This window comes from Suncus etruscus, chromosome 5 (assembly GCF_024139225.1).
Source record: "Suncus etruscus isolate mSunEtr1 chromosome 5, mSunEtr1.pri.cur, whole genome shotgun sequence".
Lineage (NCBI taxonomy): Eukaryota > Metazoa > Chordata > Mammalia > Eulipotyphla > Soricidae > Suncus > Suncus etruscus.
Window position 1 is genome coordinate 17,937,248 of NC_064852.1, and position 17,871 is coordinate 17,955,118.

Below are 17,871 nucleotides of genomic sequence, written 5' to 3' on the forward strand. Positions count from 1 at the left end.
GGGAGTTCGTTCATCTCTAAACACTCAAAAAAAAATCTCGTTTTGAAGGGCAAAGACTTAAAGAGATATGTCTAGAGATATCTTTCCCTTTACGTCCTGCAGGTGGTATCCAATTTGGTCCCATGTATGAACAGATCCATTATATTTTTTGGGGGGTGCCACTAAAGGAGGAATTATTCTATTCCTCCTGGACCAAAATAGTCTCCTTTTTGGTGCTAAGATATTGACCCACTCCTACAACCAAGGCAGTGCTTGTTGCAGAGTGTCCAATCATTGTTTAATGTCGTGATTGACCTGAACTGTCCAAAGGTGTTATGAGTTCTGCCATGTTTTGATGAAACCGTGAGTCTGAACTTAGGTTTGAAGAGATGTGTGCCCATGACAGCAGTGGTAGTGGTAACAGGGATTATGGCTATCAGGGGTCCAATAGATGGCAGGGAGTGTTGGAGTAGGCCTGTCTTGACCTTTGTCACAAGTCCTTTAGCAGGAAGGGATGCTGCCACTCTAGGATCAGGTTTAGTGGCAGCCATACATGTGACCTAACTTTTAGTAAAATTATACTGTGAGAAGAACCTTGAATTGGATGGAAGAATTAAGATAGGTGAACAGGGGACTGGAGAGATAGCACAGCAACGTTTGCCTTGCAAGCAGCCGACCCAGGACCTAAGGTGGTTGGTTCGAATCCCAGCATTCCATATGGTCCCTCGAGCCTGCCAGGAGCTATTTCTGAGCAGACAGCCAGGAGTAACCCCTGAGCACCGCTGGGTGTGGCCCAAAAACAAAATTAAAAAAAAAGATAGGTAAACAATGCACAGTCATGCCAAAAAACCTTATTTTTAGGGTGGGGTCAAAAGAAAGTGTCTCAGGCAAGCACATAGGGATGCTGAACACATGTTTTCATATAGAAAGTGGAATTAAAATGCATAAGTAAAATCCACTGCTTTGAGCCATGAAGGTATTCATCCCAGTGGTGGCCAGTGCAGAAGGCAGCTGCCAATTTCCACAGGTTGGTGTATTTGAGGTAAATCATTCCATTACTCATTGCTCAAGGACCAGGGGGAAGCAAATTCCCCAACATGCCATTCTGGAAGCTCTTGGACTTGGATACCAGAGTCAGTAGGAGGAGTGTAAAGCCAGGTGGCATTTAGCATAATCTGGATCATCAAAGCAACCAGGAACAAACTTGCCTCTAGGTCCCCAGTTTATGAAATCATAACCATCATGATGAGCTATTTTGCCTGAGGGGGTCAGCATTCTGACTAGTCCCTTGGGCAAATATTTCCCATTTTTCATAGAGATGGAATCACAAAATAGAATGGAGGGTTGACCTAGAGAAGTTAAATTAGTGGCTACTACTTCAGTGGAACAAGTATTTGTGAGAGAAAACATTGCTTTGCATGGTTCAAGACTGGATGCATTTGGGGCTTAGTCAGGATCCAGGCTTGGGGACCAAGAGAAAGACAGGGAAGAGTATTGATGCAAATGAGATCAAGAGAGTAACCTAGAGAAAAGTGAAAAGGGGTTCCTGGGGTCAGAGCGGTAGCACAGTGGGGAAGGTGCTTGCCTTGCATGCAGCCAACTCTGGTTTGATCCCTGGCATCCCATAGGGTCTCCCAAGCCTACCAGGAGTAATTTCTGAGCGCAGAGCCAAGAGTAACCTCTGAGCACCGCTGGGTGTGGCTCCAAAACAAAAAAAGTTGGGGGAGGGTTTCTTCATCCAAAAATTGAGGCCTCTGTGAGTCCCAAGGAGAGGAGGTAAAGGGGAGGAATTGTTAGTCCAAATGCAGGGTCCTGACACTGTTTAAACAACAATATGTACACAAAAGATGGAGCTTATTAAAGGTTATTTTTATCTTTCTGAGGGGGCTCTTTTTGGTCAAGCAATTATGAATTAGCAAAACCCTTATGAAATAATTTAGAACAGACTCTAAGTTCCTAGAGCCAAAACCCATTTCCTGTTTTAAAAGGCTGTAGTTAATTTTGGATTCTAATTGGAGGCTTTATTAGCTAGAAAATGTTTTTTGTGTTTGTTTGTTTTGAGACCACATCCAGCAGAGATGTTCAGGGTTGTTCCTGACTCTGCTCAGGAATCACTCCTGGCAAGCTTGGGGGACCACATGGAATGCCGGGAATGGAACCTGGCAAGGTAAACCATGCAAGGCAAATGCTCTACCCACTGTACTACTGCTCCAGCCCCAGAAAATGGGTTTTACACCAAAATCATGACCCTGCAATAAAGCGTGGTTTTCTATCCACCTTTATAATGAACATAACAAACTATTTGTCGTTAGTGAAAGTGTCTATATTGCCATGAAGTATTAAATACATAAAAGGTGTTGAGAAAAACTCTCTTTCCATTCTTTTCTTTTCTTTTCTTTTCTTTTTTCTTTTTTTTTTTTTTTGGTTTTGGGTCACACCCGGCAGTGCTCAGCTGTTACTCCTGGCTCAGAAATTGCTCCTGGCAGGCTTGGGGGACCATATGGGCTGCCGGGATTTGAACCAATGACCTTCTGCATGAAAGGCAAACACCTTACCTCCATGCTATCTCTCTGGCCCCATCTCTTTCCATTCTTACCATAGATTCAATTTACCTTGTTGCTATTGACCAGAAGCAAAATAAGTGTAATTTGAACCTATAGAGGTAGAGCATACAATTTAACCAACAATATTATGTTTTTCCTCTTAATTCCAACCTTGGTTATTAATTAAAATCTTGGTTAATTAATTAATTAAAACCTTGGTTTCCTATTATTTTTAAGTGCCCAATTTTCTAAGACATGAGTCTTAGAGCATCTAAGATCCTTTACCATAGACTTGGCCAAAAATATCACTGCAGATATAATTAATCTAAAAAAAAATCTATATAACAATCCAGTTGGGCCAGTTATTTTTTCTTAGAACACTACCTTCCAACTTTGTACATATTCCTTTACCTTCTTCTGTCCTGTAACTTAGTTTCCTTCCAATTTACAACCAACTGGTTTCACTTGAAACCATTCCTTTTCCAACAGACATATCTCCCTCCATCCATTATCTTTCTTGCTTAAAACACACATCCACACTCCTTCTGGCCAAATCTTATAAATTTAATCTTTTGTCTTACTGAGCTTGAACTTGGACTCTCAAGAAAATTGGAAGCAAGTTGCTTAACATTCTTCTTTTTTTTTTTTTTTTTTTTTTTGGTTTTGTTTTTTGGGCCACACCCGGCGTTGCTCAGGAGTTACTCCTGGCTGTCTGCTCAGAAATAGCTCCTGGCAGGCACGGGGGACCATATGGGACACCGGGATTCGAACCAACTACCTTTGGTCCTGGATCGGCTGCTTGCGAGGCAAACACTGCTGTGCTATCTCTCCGGGCCTGCTTAACATTCTTAAAGACTTTGAAAACCTCAAATAGGGCCGGAGAGATAGCACAGCAGTAGGGCATTTGCCTTACACGTGGCAAACCCAGGACAAATGGTGGTTCAAATCCTGGCATCCCATATGGTCCCCTGTGAGCGCAGAGCCAGAAATAAACCCCAAGCACTGACAGGTATGACCCAAAAACCAAAAACCAAAAAAAAAAAAAAAAGCAAGCAAGCAAGCAAGCAAGAAAACCTCAAATAAAAACAGTGCTTTTAGACTTCTAGTAGCTTTTGGATATTCATAATTAAATAGCATTACATTTGTCAAAAAAAGTTTGTTCCATTTTATAAATTAACTAGAATATACTCATCTTTAAGATTCTTATCTTTAGGGGACAGAGATAGCACAGCGGTGTTTGTCTTGCAAGCAGCCGACCCAGGACCTAAGGTGGTTGGTTTGAATCCCAGTGTCCCCTATGGTCCCCTGTGCCTGCCAGGAGCGATTTCTGAGCAGACAGCCAGGAGTAACCCCTGAGTACCACCGGGTGTGGCCCAAAAACCAAACAAACAAAAAGATTCTTATTATTAGAACTTTTTTTTTTAAGTAAAGATGCTAAGAGGTTAAAAACACTGCAATTGCCAAGAAGCACTGAGAATTTCACACTTGTCGTCTGTAATCAGTAGCTGATTTCTTCACAGTCAAGAAATTTCCTAGGGAGAAATCTTGGGTGGTTTGAATTCCTTGCTTGAGCACTGGATTTCCTGAACCCATTCTTGTACCTCTTCACTGTGTGAATTATTTCCTGCGGATCTCTACAACTGGAACTGTCCTCCGTGACCTAATCGGACAGGGGAATGGAAACTGCTTTTCCTGTCTGGGAGCTCGTTGGGAATCAAACCTTAAACAATATCCTAGAGAACGTGCCACTTCAACTCACTAGTTTATATGTTATCCCAAATCCAGTTGTATCTAAAATTATTCATCTTTCTGGCAGAGCTGGTACTTTAATGTGTAACTGGTTATAAAATGTTGTTCCCTGCGTGTCTAGAAAAGTATTACATTGGTATCTCAGTGTTATGGAAGAGGGACTAGTTAGTAGTTAAGAGAATTGAAGAAGAGGCAGAGCTATAGCACAGTGGGTATGACACTTGCCTTGCATATAGTTGACATGCGTTTAATTCCTAGCATCCCATATGGTCCCCTGAGCACCGTCCAGGACTAATTCCTACAAAGTCAGGAGTCACCCCTGAATTATTGCTGGATGTGACCCAAACACCAAAGAGAGAAGAGTGAGAGAGAAAGAGAGAAGAGAGAAAGGCAGAGAGGCAGACACAGACACCAATACAGACACAGAGAGAGACATAGAGACAGAATCTGGATCTACTCCCCCCCACCACCACCAAAAAAAAAAGAAAGAAAAAAAAGAAAGAAATTCCCTAGGGAGAAGCATTCCTGGAGGGCTAAGAAATGAGGAGCCTTGGGCATCTTCTTTCTCAAAGTCTCCTAAATCTCTTCTCACAACAGTTTTAACTCTTTCAGTCTAAGTTTCCAAACTTTCCCAATGCCTGGTGTCTTCATAGTTCTTTCTACCAGCCAGAACCTCTTGTACTGGTCTCATTAACATCTAACTTCCCTTCTGGTGGTCTCTAGCCAATTCCCACTTTTAGAAGGGGAACAGACAGGTGATGAATAACAGCAATAACAGACTCACAGATGAAGCAAGACAGACACATTTTCTAGTGCTAAAGCAATCTGCATAGGTCTAAGGACTTCTACTCATTTCCACCTGATTCTAACATGCAACCATTTCGTACAGACAGACACAGACAAAGGGGTTGCCACCACTCATATGCACATGCCCATATTTTTCATTGATCAATTTGGTGTTTTTCTGCCCCTCTAAGAATGAAGGAGGATGATGAGGTTGTCAAGAAAGACAGGATGGGGACCAGAGCAGAAGCACAGCAGATAGGTTGTTTGCCTTACATGAGGCTGACCCAGATTTGGTCCCCAGCATCCCATAGGTTCCCTGAGTCTGCCTGGAATCATTTCTGAGCACAGAAACAGGAATTACCCTTACATGCCCACAGACATGGCCCCAAAGGCAAAACAAAACAAAAAAGACAGTTCATCTCCAGGGCAAAATGAGCCCTATTTGTATATTGAGACTGCTCCATGTTTCTGCTCACCACCACCCCACCTTACTCCTAGGCTGTTTCTGAGGGGAGCAGATGAGTTCTTCTGGTACCAAGCTAGCAAATTAACTTTTGTTTTGTTTTGTTTTGTTTTGGGTCATACCCAGCAGCCCAGCAGCACTCAGGGGTTTCTCCTGGCTCTATGCTCAGAAATCGCTCCTGGCAGGCTCGGGGACCTATGGGATGCCGAGATTCGAACCACCATCCTTCTGCATGCAAGGCAAATGCCCTACTTGCATGCTATCTCTCCAGCCCCAAGCTAGCAAATTTAATTATGGCCAAGTCACTGTCAATCTGAGACAGAGAGACATCACCATTTTCAACTTATGATCCAACCTCCATATTTAAAGCATGTAGGACTTTCATTCCTTAACCATTTCCCAACTTCAAAACTGCTGCTAGCTTAAGACAGTGATTTCCACCACTCGCAGCTCTCATTCACCCTGAGGAGAAAACAGTAGACTCTTTTTCAGTTGCAGGGACATTGAAGCAGGCAGTGACCTGTGGTTGCTGTGGTTGCTGAGGTGACAGTGTGAGTGAAGAAAGCACTATGGTATCTGTATGAATCTCAGAATCTTTTCTTCAGGCTTTGCTCCTGAAGATAGGAGTAAGGCCTTTTCCCATTTACTATTAAACCTAACCCCCTTTGCAAGGGGTCCATGATAGTGTTGTGCAATATCCCGGAAGTCTGCAAAGAAGGTCTCTCTCTCTCTCTCTCTCTCTCTCTCTCTCTCTCTCTCTCTCTCTCTCTCTCTCTCTCTCTCTCTCTCTCTCTCTCTCTCTCTCTCATCCCAGAAGACTTTCTCAGGCCTCACGGAAGGGGTATCGGGGCTTTATCTATGCCTAGACCCCGTGAATGGTGTCTCAAGGGAGGGAAATCAAATTGTCCAGTCATTCAGAGTTTAAAACGTTTCGATTTTAAACTTCTAAACTAGTGCAGGGGCTGGAGTGATAGCACAGTGGTAAGGTGTGCATGCAGTTGACTTGGGACAGACCCAGATTTGATCCCCGACATCCCATGTGGTCCCTCAAGCCTGCCAGGAGCGATTTCTGAGCACAGAACCAGGAGTGCCCTGAGCGCTGCCAAGTGTGGCCTCCCACCCCTGCCTCCCCCCAAAAAAATTTTTTTAAAAAGTAAACTAAAAAAAAAAAAAAAGGGCCCAGAGAGATAGCACAGCGGCGTTTGCCTTGAGCAGCCAATCCAGGACCAAAGGTGGTTGGTTCGAATCCCAGTGTCCCATATGGTCCCCCGTGCCTGCCAGGAGCTATTTCTGAGCAGACAGCCAGGAGGAACCCCTGAGCACTGTCGGGTGTGGCCCAAAAACCAAAAAAAAAAAAAAAAAAAAAGTATAGATCAGCTTACTGGCTAGGGGGCTGGGAGATCTGAGTTCCCTCCTTAAAAGCCCTTTAAAACATTTTCTTTTTTTGTTGTTTGTTTGTTTTGGGGTCACACCTGGCAGTGCTCAGGGGTTACTTCTGACTCTATGCTCAGAAATCGCTTCTGGAGGGCTTGGGGGACCATATGGGATGCAGGAATTTGAACCACTGTTCTTCTGCATGCAATCTCCATGCTTCTCCATGCTATCTCTCTGGCCCTAAAACATTTTCTTTTTCAAATTTCTTTTTCCAATTTGGATCTCCAAGGTGCCCTCATCATGGAAACAGGGATCATAGCCAATTTTTGTTTGTTTGTTTTTGTTTTGGGGCACCACCTGATGGTGCTTAGGTGTTACTCCTGGGTCTGAGCTCAGGAATGGTTTCTGGTGGTACTCGGGATATATATATAGGATATATGGGATGCTGGGTATCGAACCCGGGTTGGCTGCATGCAAGGTAAATGTACTAAACTCGGTGCTATCCCTCTGGACCTACACACAGCCCATTTTAAAGGTCTTGGCATGTTTAGTCTAGCAAGCTTAGCACAATACTGTTTCTGTCCCAGCTTAGCGGAAGAGGTACGGCTAGGATTCTATCTCCCCTATACTCCAATCACATCTTTATATGGGGGTCCACCAAATCTAGTCCTTCTACGTTCATGTCCCTGTTCAGGCACCAGAAGTACGGAACAACCCAATTGGCCTGCTAGGGTCCACTTCCATCCTCCTAGTGCATTTGGGATGAGGTACATTCCCCCAACTGATAACCAGGAAAGAACGGATCCAAGGTTGGTGAACAGAGGCCCTTTATTCCATTCCAACAATACTGATATAGAACAAAAGGAACATGCAGGGTGATGAGACATAGCAGAAAGATACCCAGGAGGGGAGTTGAGGCACCAGGGAGTAGATAAGCATCACCACTGAGGCTTAGGAATGCCTCAAGAGCATTCTTGAGGATTAAGGATGGATGGCCCAGACTTAAGCCTGATTAGTAACCACTGATTATGGAGAGATGGAGCCTTTTTGTGCTTCTTTCCTCATCTCTACAGCGGTGTCATCAAAGCTTCCAGAGCCTCAAAGGGTTCTGAAGCAGAGGGCCCCGGAACAGTTGTTCTACAGAGTTCTATCTTCCAGGCAGTTTGAGAATTGCATCACAGGGGGAAATCTAACCATGAATAACTTGGTAAAACAAAAAAAGTTGTTTATTCTTCTTTCTCCCTCAAACTCAGAGGCAGTTCAGTTGCTGGTGGTCACTTGCAGTCCCAGGATCAACCCTTCTGTGTGTATATATATATATATATATATATATATATATATATATATATATATATATAATTTATATTTTATATATATATATGTTTTGGGGGCATACCTGGTGGTGCTCAAAGGTTACCTCTGGCTCTGAGCTCAGAAATCGCTCCTGGTAGGTTTAGGGGATCATATGGATTGCCAGGAATCAAACCCAGGTCTGTCCTGGATGAGCTGCGTGCAAAGCAAACGCCCTGCTGCTGAGCTTCACTTCGGCCCTGATCAACCCTTCTTAATCCCCTGTCCCCCACTGACTGTCCCTGTCCCCACTGCATTTATCCATCCTCCCACAGAAGCAGGAAAGGGAAGTGGGTACCAAACCATTTATTGGGAGTGAGGGATGCAGAGTGAGCAGGTGCATCTGTGAGAATGTCAGCACTGCAGCTGGAAAGGAAACTCATTTTCCCGCTAAAACTGCAGAGTCAGGGGAGATACACAGGCTGAAGGAAAAACCATACCCAGCACCCCCGCCAGGCAAACAGTGTAGGGTCCACTGATGAATCCACCGAACACACTGGAAAGTATTAATTCCAGATAAAGAATCAAGGTTTCCAGACCCTTCCAACTGCCTTACCAACCCTTGTTTGCTCCCTGAAGACTAGAAGACAGGAGGAACGTTCTGACCCCTCAGGGAAAGAGGGCTTTTCCCAAGTACAACCTTCTATTCCACTGGACCCAGGGTTCTGGAGAGCAAGGCGTCTTCTGGCTCTGGGATCTATGAGTGATGTCTGGCCTGGCCTGGGCTCAGGGATCTGCTAATGATGTCTGTACTGGCTGGGCTCAGAGGTCTGTGAGTGATATCTATCCTGGAGCAGGCTCTGGTATCTGTGAGTGATGTCTGTCCTGGAAAAGGCTCTGGAATTTCTGAGTGATGTCTGCCCTTACTGGGCTCTAGGATCTATAAGTGATGTCTGCCTGGGTGCAGGCTTTGGTTGTTGGAGTGTGGGCGTGCTAGAGAGGCAGTAGCAAGGCCCTGGGCTGAGCAGATGGCACTCTGCTTTGTAAATGTTTAAAAACATTTACATATTTCAACTGAAAATGTTTGAAAGAGCCTGGTTGCTGGTTCTTTTCACTCTGTGAAGAGCCGCCCACATCTCAACATGCAGAGCTGGCAGGGCCATGCTCAGCATAGGGAGGGCTTCTGCCCACCCCACCTGCCTGCCAGGGAGTGGGGACAGTCTTAACATCCTGGGACTCTCAATTCTCTCTTGCAGAGCCCCCAACATTTGAGAACCCCGAGTTGGAGACAGTGAGCCAGGTGGCGGGGAGCCTCCTGGTGCTAGCCTGTGACGTGAGTGGGGTGCCAATGCCCGTTGTTACTTGGCTGAAGGACAGGATGCCTGTGGGTGAGTTTTGTTTTTCTGATCTGTTCAGTGCTTAAGCCCTTCCAGAAATAAACTGACTGAAAGAGAAAGAGAGGGGCTTGTTGCTAACCACTGGCCTCACCCCCTAATTTGTCTTTCAATGCTGCTGGCTCTTGTATTACCAACATGAGGTTTGGAGGGGTTAGGAATTGTGTCTGCACTCAACTTCTAGGAGACACACAGGCAAGGAATCTGGGTGCTAGGGTCTAGACTCCCACAAAAGCCTTAGCGCTGGTTAGCTGCTTCTCCAGAAACTCAACTCCATCTTATCTCTGCTACCTCTCAGTCAGTCAGTGGAACACTCCGCCTGTCAGTTGGTCCTAAACCCCTGTTTCTACACAAGGAGCAGAGTGGGGACCTCACAGTACTTGTGTTGTCCATGGCTGTAAGTTCTGTGGCCCAAGTCCCTGGAGACACAAAAGCGAGCTGCCCTCTTCTCTGCCACACCTCAGCCCTCTTGAGATGCCAAAATAGTCTTGTTTCACTCACTAGTATTGGAGGGGAGTCTTGTTCCACCTTACTGTATTACCCCTGTTTAACTGTATATTGCCCCATCAGTAGCCGTAAAAGGGTTCGCTCCTTTATGAAATAATAGAATCAATTGTTATTGGCTGGTTGGAGCTAGCCTTCCTCCCCTGTGAGGCACGTGATTCTGGCAGGGAAGATTGCAGAGGATGGAACCCAGGTCTCATACCTGCAATGCCATAAATGCTTGCTCTTCAACAGGGAGGAGAAGGAAAAGCTAGTCTGGCTAACAGGGAAGGAAAATGTGTTACTCAAGGACTCAGTTTCACTCTTTTGCTTCTTTCCAAATAGTAGATGGGCAGCCAATGGTCACTAAGGTTTGGCCAGTATACTGGACCACGTGCCCTTTCCAGGGTCCAGTCTGTCGCCTTCACCATCACAGACCCTCGGTCCAACTGCTTAGAACGTTTCTGTGCCATGAAGGAAAATGCCTGCCTGGGGATGGAGCAATAGTTCAGTGGGGAGGACGCTTGTCTTGCATGCATCCAACCTGGTTTCCATCCCCATCTTCCCTTATGGTACCCAATGCCCATGCTAGGGATGGGTGGATCCCTGGTGGCACCCAGCAAGGGCACTGTGCCAGGTGGCAGGGCTGTGCAGTGAGGCCTGGACTCTTCCCTGCAGAGAGCAGCGTGGGGCAGGGCATGGTGGCCCGTGGGGGGCGCCTCCAGTTCAGCCACCTACAGCCAGAGCAGGGCGGCACGTATACCTGTGTGGCAGAGAACGCCCAGGCCGAGGCCCGAAAGGACTTTGTGGTGGTGGTGTTGGGTAAGTGAGCAGCACCCCGCACCTCCCATGTGCTCCCCCAAATCCCATGTGCCCTGTGCTGGCCAACCACTGCTGGGGTTTCCCTCTCTCCCTTTTTCCACAGTGCCACCCAGGATCCGGCCCTCAGGAGCCCCGCAGGAGCTCAGCGTCCGGGAAGGGCAGGAGGTGCGACTGGACTGTGAAGCAGATGGACAGCCACCCCCCGACGTGGCCTGGTTGAAAGATGGGCACCCCTTGAACCAGGGCAGCAACACCACACTCAGGTAAGACTGGCCCGTGCCCCCCACTCCTCAGGGTGCCCCCTCACACTTCTCACACTGCACCCACCATGCCCTGCAGGGCCCAGCCTGATGGCGGCTCGCTGGTCCTGAAGGGGCTCCGTGCCTCCGACTCCGGTGCCTATGCCTGCTCTGCACACAACGTAGCTGGTGAAGATTCGAGGCTTCTCACGCTGCATGTGCTTGGTGAGTGAGGAGCCCCCAAACAGTGCCCTTCACCCCTGGGGTCTTGCCCTGATGTTGGGCCAGTGGGAATCAGTCTCCCATCTGGGGCACCTGGGTTCTGGGGGGTGGTGTCTGGATTCTGGCACCACCTCCTAGAACTTGCTTCCAGCCCTTCTGGTTTTTGTTCTCCTCTCCTGCAGTGCCCCCCACCATTGAGCAGGAACCTAAGGGCCCCGAAATGCTGCTGAGCCGGCCCGGGGAGCTGGTGCGCATGGTCTGCACTGCCAGGGGTTCCCCGCCCATCCAGCTGAGCTGGCTCAAGGATGGCCTCCCTCTGCAGCTGTCTCAGCGAGCCCACCTCCACGGCCAGGGACGCACCCTCAGGTAAGGAAGCAGCAGGGGTGTGGGGCTCAGCTCTATGTTAGGAGTGTGGGGGTGCTGCCTTAAAGGGTTGGGGATGGGTGCAAAGTAAATGGGAGGAAAGGGGCAAGGACAGATGGGCCAGATGTGAGGCCAGGTAGAGGGCGGAGATAGATGGGGCAGGAATGGAGCCTTGGCGGCAGGTCCTGGGTGAGGCAATCAGGGGTAGTTTAGCCTCTGGGATGTCCAGGACAGGTGAGACATGGGATGGAAAAGAAAAGGCCCATTTCCATGAATCTGCCTCTCTTGTTTCCCTATCTCTACATCCACCCATCTGCCCATCCATCCATCCATCCATCCATCCATCCATCCATCCATCCATCCATTCATCCAACTGTTCATATATTGGTCTCTCTGTCCGTCCATCCATCCATCCATTCGTCCATCCATTTATTCATCCATCTGTTCTTATACATCTCTTCATCCATTCATCCATCCATCTAATCATTTGACTCTCCTACCATCCACCCTCCATCTGACCATCAATCCACCCACCCACCCATCCACCCATCCATCTACCACCCATCCATCCATCCACCCATTCCACCTACCCACCCACCCACCCATCCATCCATCCACCCATCCACCCACCTACCCATTCACCCACCTACCCATCCATCCATCCATCCATCCATCCATCCATCCATCCATCCATCCATCCATCCATCCATCCATCCATTCATCCATCCATCCATTTATCCATCCATCCATCCAACTTACCTGTCCACCCATCTCTATCATCTACTGTTCTCCATCTTTATGTGCCTTTCACCATCTATTTCCCCTAACCATATCTCCCACCTTTCTCCTCCACTACCTACCACCTTCCTGGAGCAGGATCTCAGATGTGCAGCTGGCTGACTCAGGAATATATACGTGTGTGGCCGCAAGCACCGCAGGCGTGGCCGAAAGAAACTTCACACTACAGGTGCAGGGTACGAAACAGGGTAGAAATGGGGAGGGTCTGGTGCTTTCCAATGTGGGGTCCCTGGAGGCAAATGTGACTCCCCAGTTGATGCCTCATGGCTTGCTCATCAGACTCACTTGTGCTCGTTGCCATGGGTATGGCCATTGCTATGGTGTACCTAGGTCCTTGCAGGAAGCATCAGTGTTTGAATCTGGTCCCAATTCTGGGCCAGCAGAGATGCTGGGGAAGGGGAAGCTGCTGTGGGAATCCAGGGGAGGCCCCCACGCACCTCAGGTTTGGGGTTTATGGAGAGCTTTTGGGGATAGGTGAGGGAGAACCAATCTCTGTCTAGTGAGCCCAGCATGTGCAAAGATTCGGGTAGCCACCTGGAGGACTCACTGACCAGTACTCATCCATTACATGCAGAACCCCCCATCTTGGAGCCATCGGAGTTCCAGCCCGACGTAGCGGTGGTGCGTGGTGCCTCCGTGGTCCTCCCATGTGAAGCCCGGGGCAGCCCCCTGCCGCTTGTGTCCTGGATGAAGGATGGGGAGCCCTGGTTGTCCCAGAGCCTGGAGCAAGGGCCCGGCCTGCAGCTGGAGGCAGTGGGAGCTGAGGATGTGGGGACCTACACCTGCGTGGCCACGAGCACAGCCGGGGAGGCCCGGCGGGACTTTCAGCTGACAGTCATGGGTACGTCCCCACCTCTGTAGTCAGGGGCAGTGGGTGTGACTTCCAGCTGACAGTTTGGGTGCATCCCTGCTTCCTGCAATGGAGGGCAGAACTTCCAGTTCAAAGTCATGAGTGCATTCTCAACTCTGCAGAGAGTGTGGGATTTCTGGCTGACCATCATGGGTGTGTATTCCGACCTCTACAGTGGGGAACATGGGGGTGGGACTTCTGACTGACTGTCATGTGCCTCCCTTGCCCTCTGAAGTGGGGGCTATGGGAAGGTGGGAGGGAGCTGAGAGTCAGAGCAGAATTGGGTGAACAAGCAGTTTTGCTGGGAGCTAGTCCTTGTTTGGGGGGGGGCAGGGCCTGCTCCCTCTACCTGGGACTAGTCATCAGTCAACTCCTGGTCTTGAAGAGCAGGCACAGAGCCCCTGAAATGTGGGGCCCTGCTGAGCACTGAGTCTCAGGGTTACACATACGCTCTGCTGTCCAAGATGGTCTGCAAGGTGTTCTGGCTGTGTGGAACCAGTCACCGTCCCCAAGAGGCAGGCCTGGACCCTGAGGTTTTTAAGCCCACCCCCTTTGGGACCCCCTGTGCCATCAGCTTCTGGCTGGTGGAGGGTGAATGTCCCTGACATTCTGGGATAGCACCCACATCTGACCCACGTGTGGTGTCTCCTAGATCCGCCATATATCGAGGACTCGGGCCAGTCTACGGAGCTGTCCCTGACCCCTGGCGCCACCCTGGAGCTCCTCTGTGATGCTCAAGGTTCCCCCTCGCCCACCATCGCCTGGCACAAGGATGGGCAGGCTCTGAGCAGGCCAGAATACAGCAGCGGAGTCTGGCGGGCGCTGCTGGTAGAGAATGTGCAGGTGTCTCTTCCTCTGCCTGGGCTGAAGCTGGCATGGGGGTACTAGGGAGGGATCTAGGGAGACTGGCAAGGTCTGAGGGTGCAGAGGTAGAGATGACACAATCTGATGGCATCCTGCAGAGCTCGACACAGAGACTCCGTAATTCTTTAGCTTGGCTAGGGATGGGCTGGTGCAGTCAGGGTGCTTCTTGGAGGAGGCAGGCTTTTCTATAACCTGCAGTAAGAAATATCACAGAATAGGGACCAAGTTGTTCAGAAAGGTGGGCAGGCCCCAGAGGAACCTTGAGTCCTGAAGGCAGGAAGTCAGACTTAGGGGTGTGGAGGAGACGGAACAGCTGTTCATCCAGCTCCATCCCCAGGTGGCTGATGCGGGGCTCTATACCTGCCTGGCCCAGAACCCAGCTGGGGAAGCAGAGAAGAACTTCCGGGTCAGAGTTCAAGGTAGGGGTGCCAGGGTGGGTGGGCAGGGAGGGAGGCAGGTCAGGGCCTACTCTCATACTCTCTTTACTCCCCGGCTCCAGCTCCTCCCCACGTGATAGGACCCCGAGGGCCCCGCTCTGTGGTTGGCCTGGCCCCAGGACAGCTGGTTCTGGAATGTTCTGTGGAGGCAGAACCAGCTCCTGAGATTGAGTGGCACCGAGATGGCATCAAGCTGCAGGTGGGCACCCATCTGGGGACACAGGACTTTCCAGCATTTGTTCTGACCAGGCGAGGTGTCCAGGTTCTGTCCCCACATCTCTGTTCTCCCAGTGTCCTGGGAATGGAGGAATGCTGAGGCTAGGTTGGGGTCAGCTTGAGGATCTTGTTCTGAGCATGTGGGTCCCCCCATCTCTGCACTAACCCAGAGCTCTCAGGGATAGGTCTTGCCAGTAATCCTGGCTGGCACTGACTGGGTATCCCCACAGGAGAGCACCCACACTCAGTTTCCTGAGCACGGCCGCTATCTAAGGCTCCAGGAGCTGAGCTTGGCTGATGTCGGCGACTACAGCTGTACAGCCCGCAATGCCGCAGGCAGCACCAGTGTGGACTTCCACGTAGATATCCACAGTGAGTGTCCCCCACCCCTCCCTCGGAGAGTCGGACGCCCGGCACCCACTGCCTCTGTGCCCCCTTCTAGCTGTGCCTAACATCCGGCCTGGACCACCCGTGGTGAACGCCTCCATGAACCAGACGGCCCTGCTGCCCTGCCAGGCAGATGGGGCACCCCTACCCCTGACGAGCTGGTGCAAGGATGGGGCCCCCCTGGACCTGGGGAACCCCAGGTGGGAACCAGAAGGAAAGGGTCTCCGGCACACATGGGCAGTGGGGCCAGGAAGAGGGGGGCACTGTCAGCAGAACACGAGCCTTCTGGGAATCTGGGCACATTCACTGGGGAACTTGAGGACCCTTGCTGTCCAATCATTCATCTGTGTTTACCTGGGGTTGAAGTAGATGTGGGGTGATCCTTTCTTCCCTTTTGTTCCATCCTCTGAAAACACACATAGTCACCCTCACCCAGAGATTAGCTCCTGTCTGGAGAATTCTGTGCATCTGCTGTCCAAACTCCCAGGGCAGAGAATACCATAGGCTCTCTGGATGATGTGTTTGTCCCCCATTCAATTGGCTGTGACTAGGGGCAGGCTTACACCATAGTCCTGGGAACTCTCAGATCTAGGAGTTTTGCCGAAAGAGTGGGGAAGCGACTGGTTACTGATCTGGGGAGAAGCTTGACCAAGGATGGGGGGAGTACATGAGACCCAGCCCCTCACCCTTTCTGGCACCCATCGCTATGGCCCTGCCAAAGTTGGCTTTCCAAGGAGTTCCCCTCTTGCTGGGAAAAAGGGGACTGGGAGGGACACACTAGATGCTTCCAGGGGTCCAGGCCGTCACACAGCTACCCCTCCCCCATCTAGACTGCAGATTCTTCCAGATGGTTCTCTGCAGATCCAGCCAGTCTTGGCACAGGACATGGGTCACTACCTCTGCCTGGCATCCAACTCTGCGGGCTCTGATCGGCAGGGCAGAGACCTCCGGGTCTTTGGTAGGTGGAGGCAACGTTGGGCACCTCTGCTTAGTGCATGCCTCAGTCATCTGACCCTTCTCACCTTTGCTGGCTTCCAGTTTCATCCAGCTGTTAGGCACCCAAACGTTTTCCCTAATGAATAATCAGGAACCTGTGTGTGTCTGCCCCAGGCATGCTGATCTTCCCATGTCTGTACTGTGAGGTATTGAATAGCAAACACAGATGTGGAGGGCCAGGCACCCCAACCCATCTCTCCTACTCTGCAGACCACCGAGCCTGACCTCCTTCCAGAAGCAATTGTGGGGAGGTGGGAAAAGCTCCTGTCATGCAGCTTTGGGAAGATTCCTGTCTCCCATTTCTGGAGGTGGACCTTTCTGCATGCAGCCTCTGAGATGGTCCCCTAAATCTCCAACTCCTGTGTCTCTCCAGAGCCTCCAGCCATTGCCTACAGCCCCTCCAATGTGACACTGACTTCCCAAACCCCCGCTGAGCTCCCATGCGAGGCCAGCGGCACCCCAAAGCCCCAGGTGGCCTGGTGGAAGGACAGACAGCAGCTGGACTTCCGCCTGCAACAGGGCACCTATTGGTACGTCCTGTGTGGTGTGGGAGTTCCCCAGTCCCCCACAGGTGAATGGGCAGGATGTGGCCAGGGATCTCTCTTCCAGGACCCACTCTCAAGTGTAGGGGGGTGTTGCCTTGGCACTGGGTGATCTGGCCGTGGTGGATTGGGCTTCAGGGACAGTCAGACTGATGGATAGATGATGTACCATTTTTCACTCTCAATACAGGGTAGCAGGGGTCTGAGAGAACACAGTGTGGAGGGCTCTTGCCTTGCACACAACTGATGGATGTTCAATCTCCAGCTCCCCATGTGGTCACCAAACCCTTTCAGGAATGATTCAGAGTAATAGGACAGTAGGGAGGATGCTTGTCTTGCATGTGCCAACCTGGGTTCTATCCCCATCATCCCATATGCTCCCCTGTGCCCACCGGAGTTATACCTGTGTACAAAGCCTGGAGTAAACCCCAAGCACCACTGGGTGTGGCTCCAAAAAGCAAGAGTTCTAGAAAGCAGAATGAATTAAAATTACAAGCCAGAACAATAGCACAGCAGGGAGGGTGTTTGTCTTGCATGTGGCTGACCTAGATTTGGTCCCTGGCATCTCATAAGATTCCCTGAACCAGGGGCCGGGCGGTGGCGCTGGAGGTAAGGTGCCTGCCTTGCCTGCGCTAGCCTAGGACGGACCGCGGTTCGATCCCCCGGCGTCTCATATGGTCCCCCAAGAAGCCAGGAGCAACTTCTGAGCGCATAGCCAGGAGTAACCCCTGAGTGTCACAGGGTGTGGCCCAAAAACCAAAAAAAAAAAAAAAAAAAGATTCCCTGAACCTGTAAGGCGTGATTCCTGAGCATAGAAGTAACCCCTGAATGCTGCTGGGTATGGCCCAAAAGAGAAGAAAGGAAGGAGAGAAGGAAGGAAGGAAGGAAGGAAGGAAGGAAGGAAGGAAGGAAGGAAGGAAGGAAGGAAGGAAGGAAGGAAGGAAGGAAGGAAGGAAGGAAGGAAGGAAGGAAGGAAGGAAGGAAGGAAGGAAGGAGGGAAGGAGGGAGGGAGGGAAGGAGGAAGAAAGAGAGAGAAAGAAAAGAAAGAAAAAAGGAAGGAAGGAAGAAAAAAGA

At 49.9% G+C, this 17,871-nt stretch overlaps 1 protein-coding gene across 1 annotated transcript in view; it reads left to right on the forward strand.

Annotated features, from left to right (window-relative positions):
- HMCN2 (hemicentin 2) overlaps nucleotides 1-17,871 on the forward strand; it is a 145,846-nt gene that overhangs the window by 107,055 nt on the left and 20,920 nt on the right. The window contains 14 exon segments of the mRNA XM_049772813.1: nucleotides 9,441-9,572; nucleotides 10,740-10,883; nucleotides 10,987-11,146; nucleotides 11,223-11,347; nucleotides 11,527-11,710; nucleotides 12,584-12,681; nucleotides 13,080-13,346; nucleotides 14,008-14,198; nucleotides 14,557-14,638; nucleotides 14,719-14,855; nucleotides 15,103-15,244; nucleotides 15,315-15,459; nucleotides 16,090-16,217; nucleotides 16,629-16,785. Coding sequence (XP_049628770.1) covers nucleotides 9,441-9,572; nucleotides 10,740-10,883; nucleotides 10,987-11,146; nucleotides 11,223-11,347; nucleotides 11,527-11,710; nucleotides 12,584-12,681; nucleotides 13,080-13,346; nucleotides 14,008-14,198; nucleotides 14,557-14,638; nucleotides 14,719-14,855; nucleotides 15,103-15,244; nucleotides 15,315-15,459; nucleotides 16,090-16,217; nucleotides 16,629-16,785 — 2,092 coding nt within the window.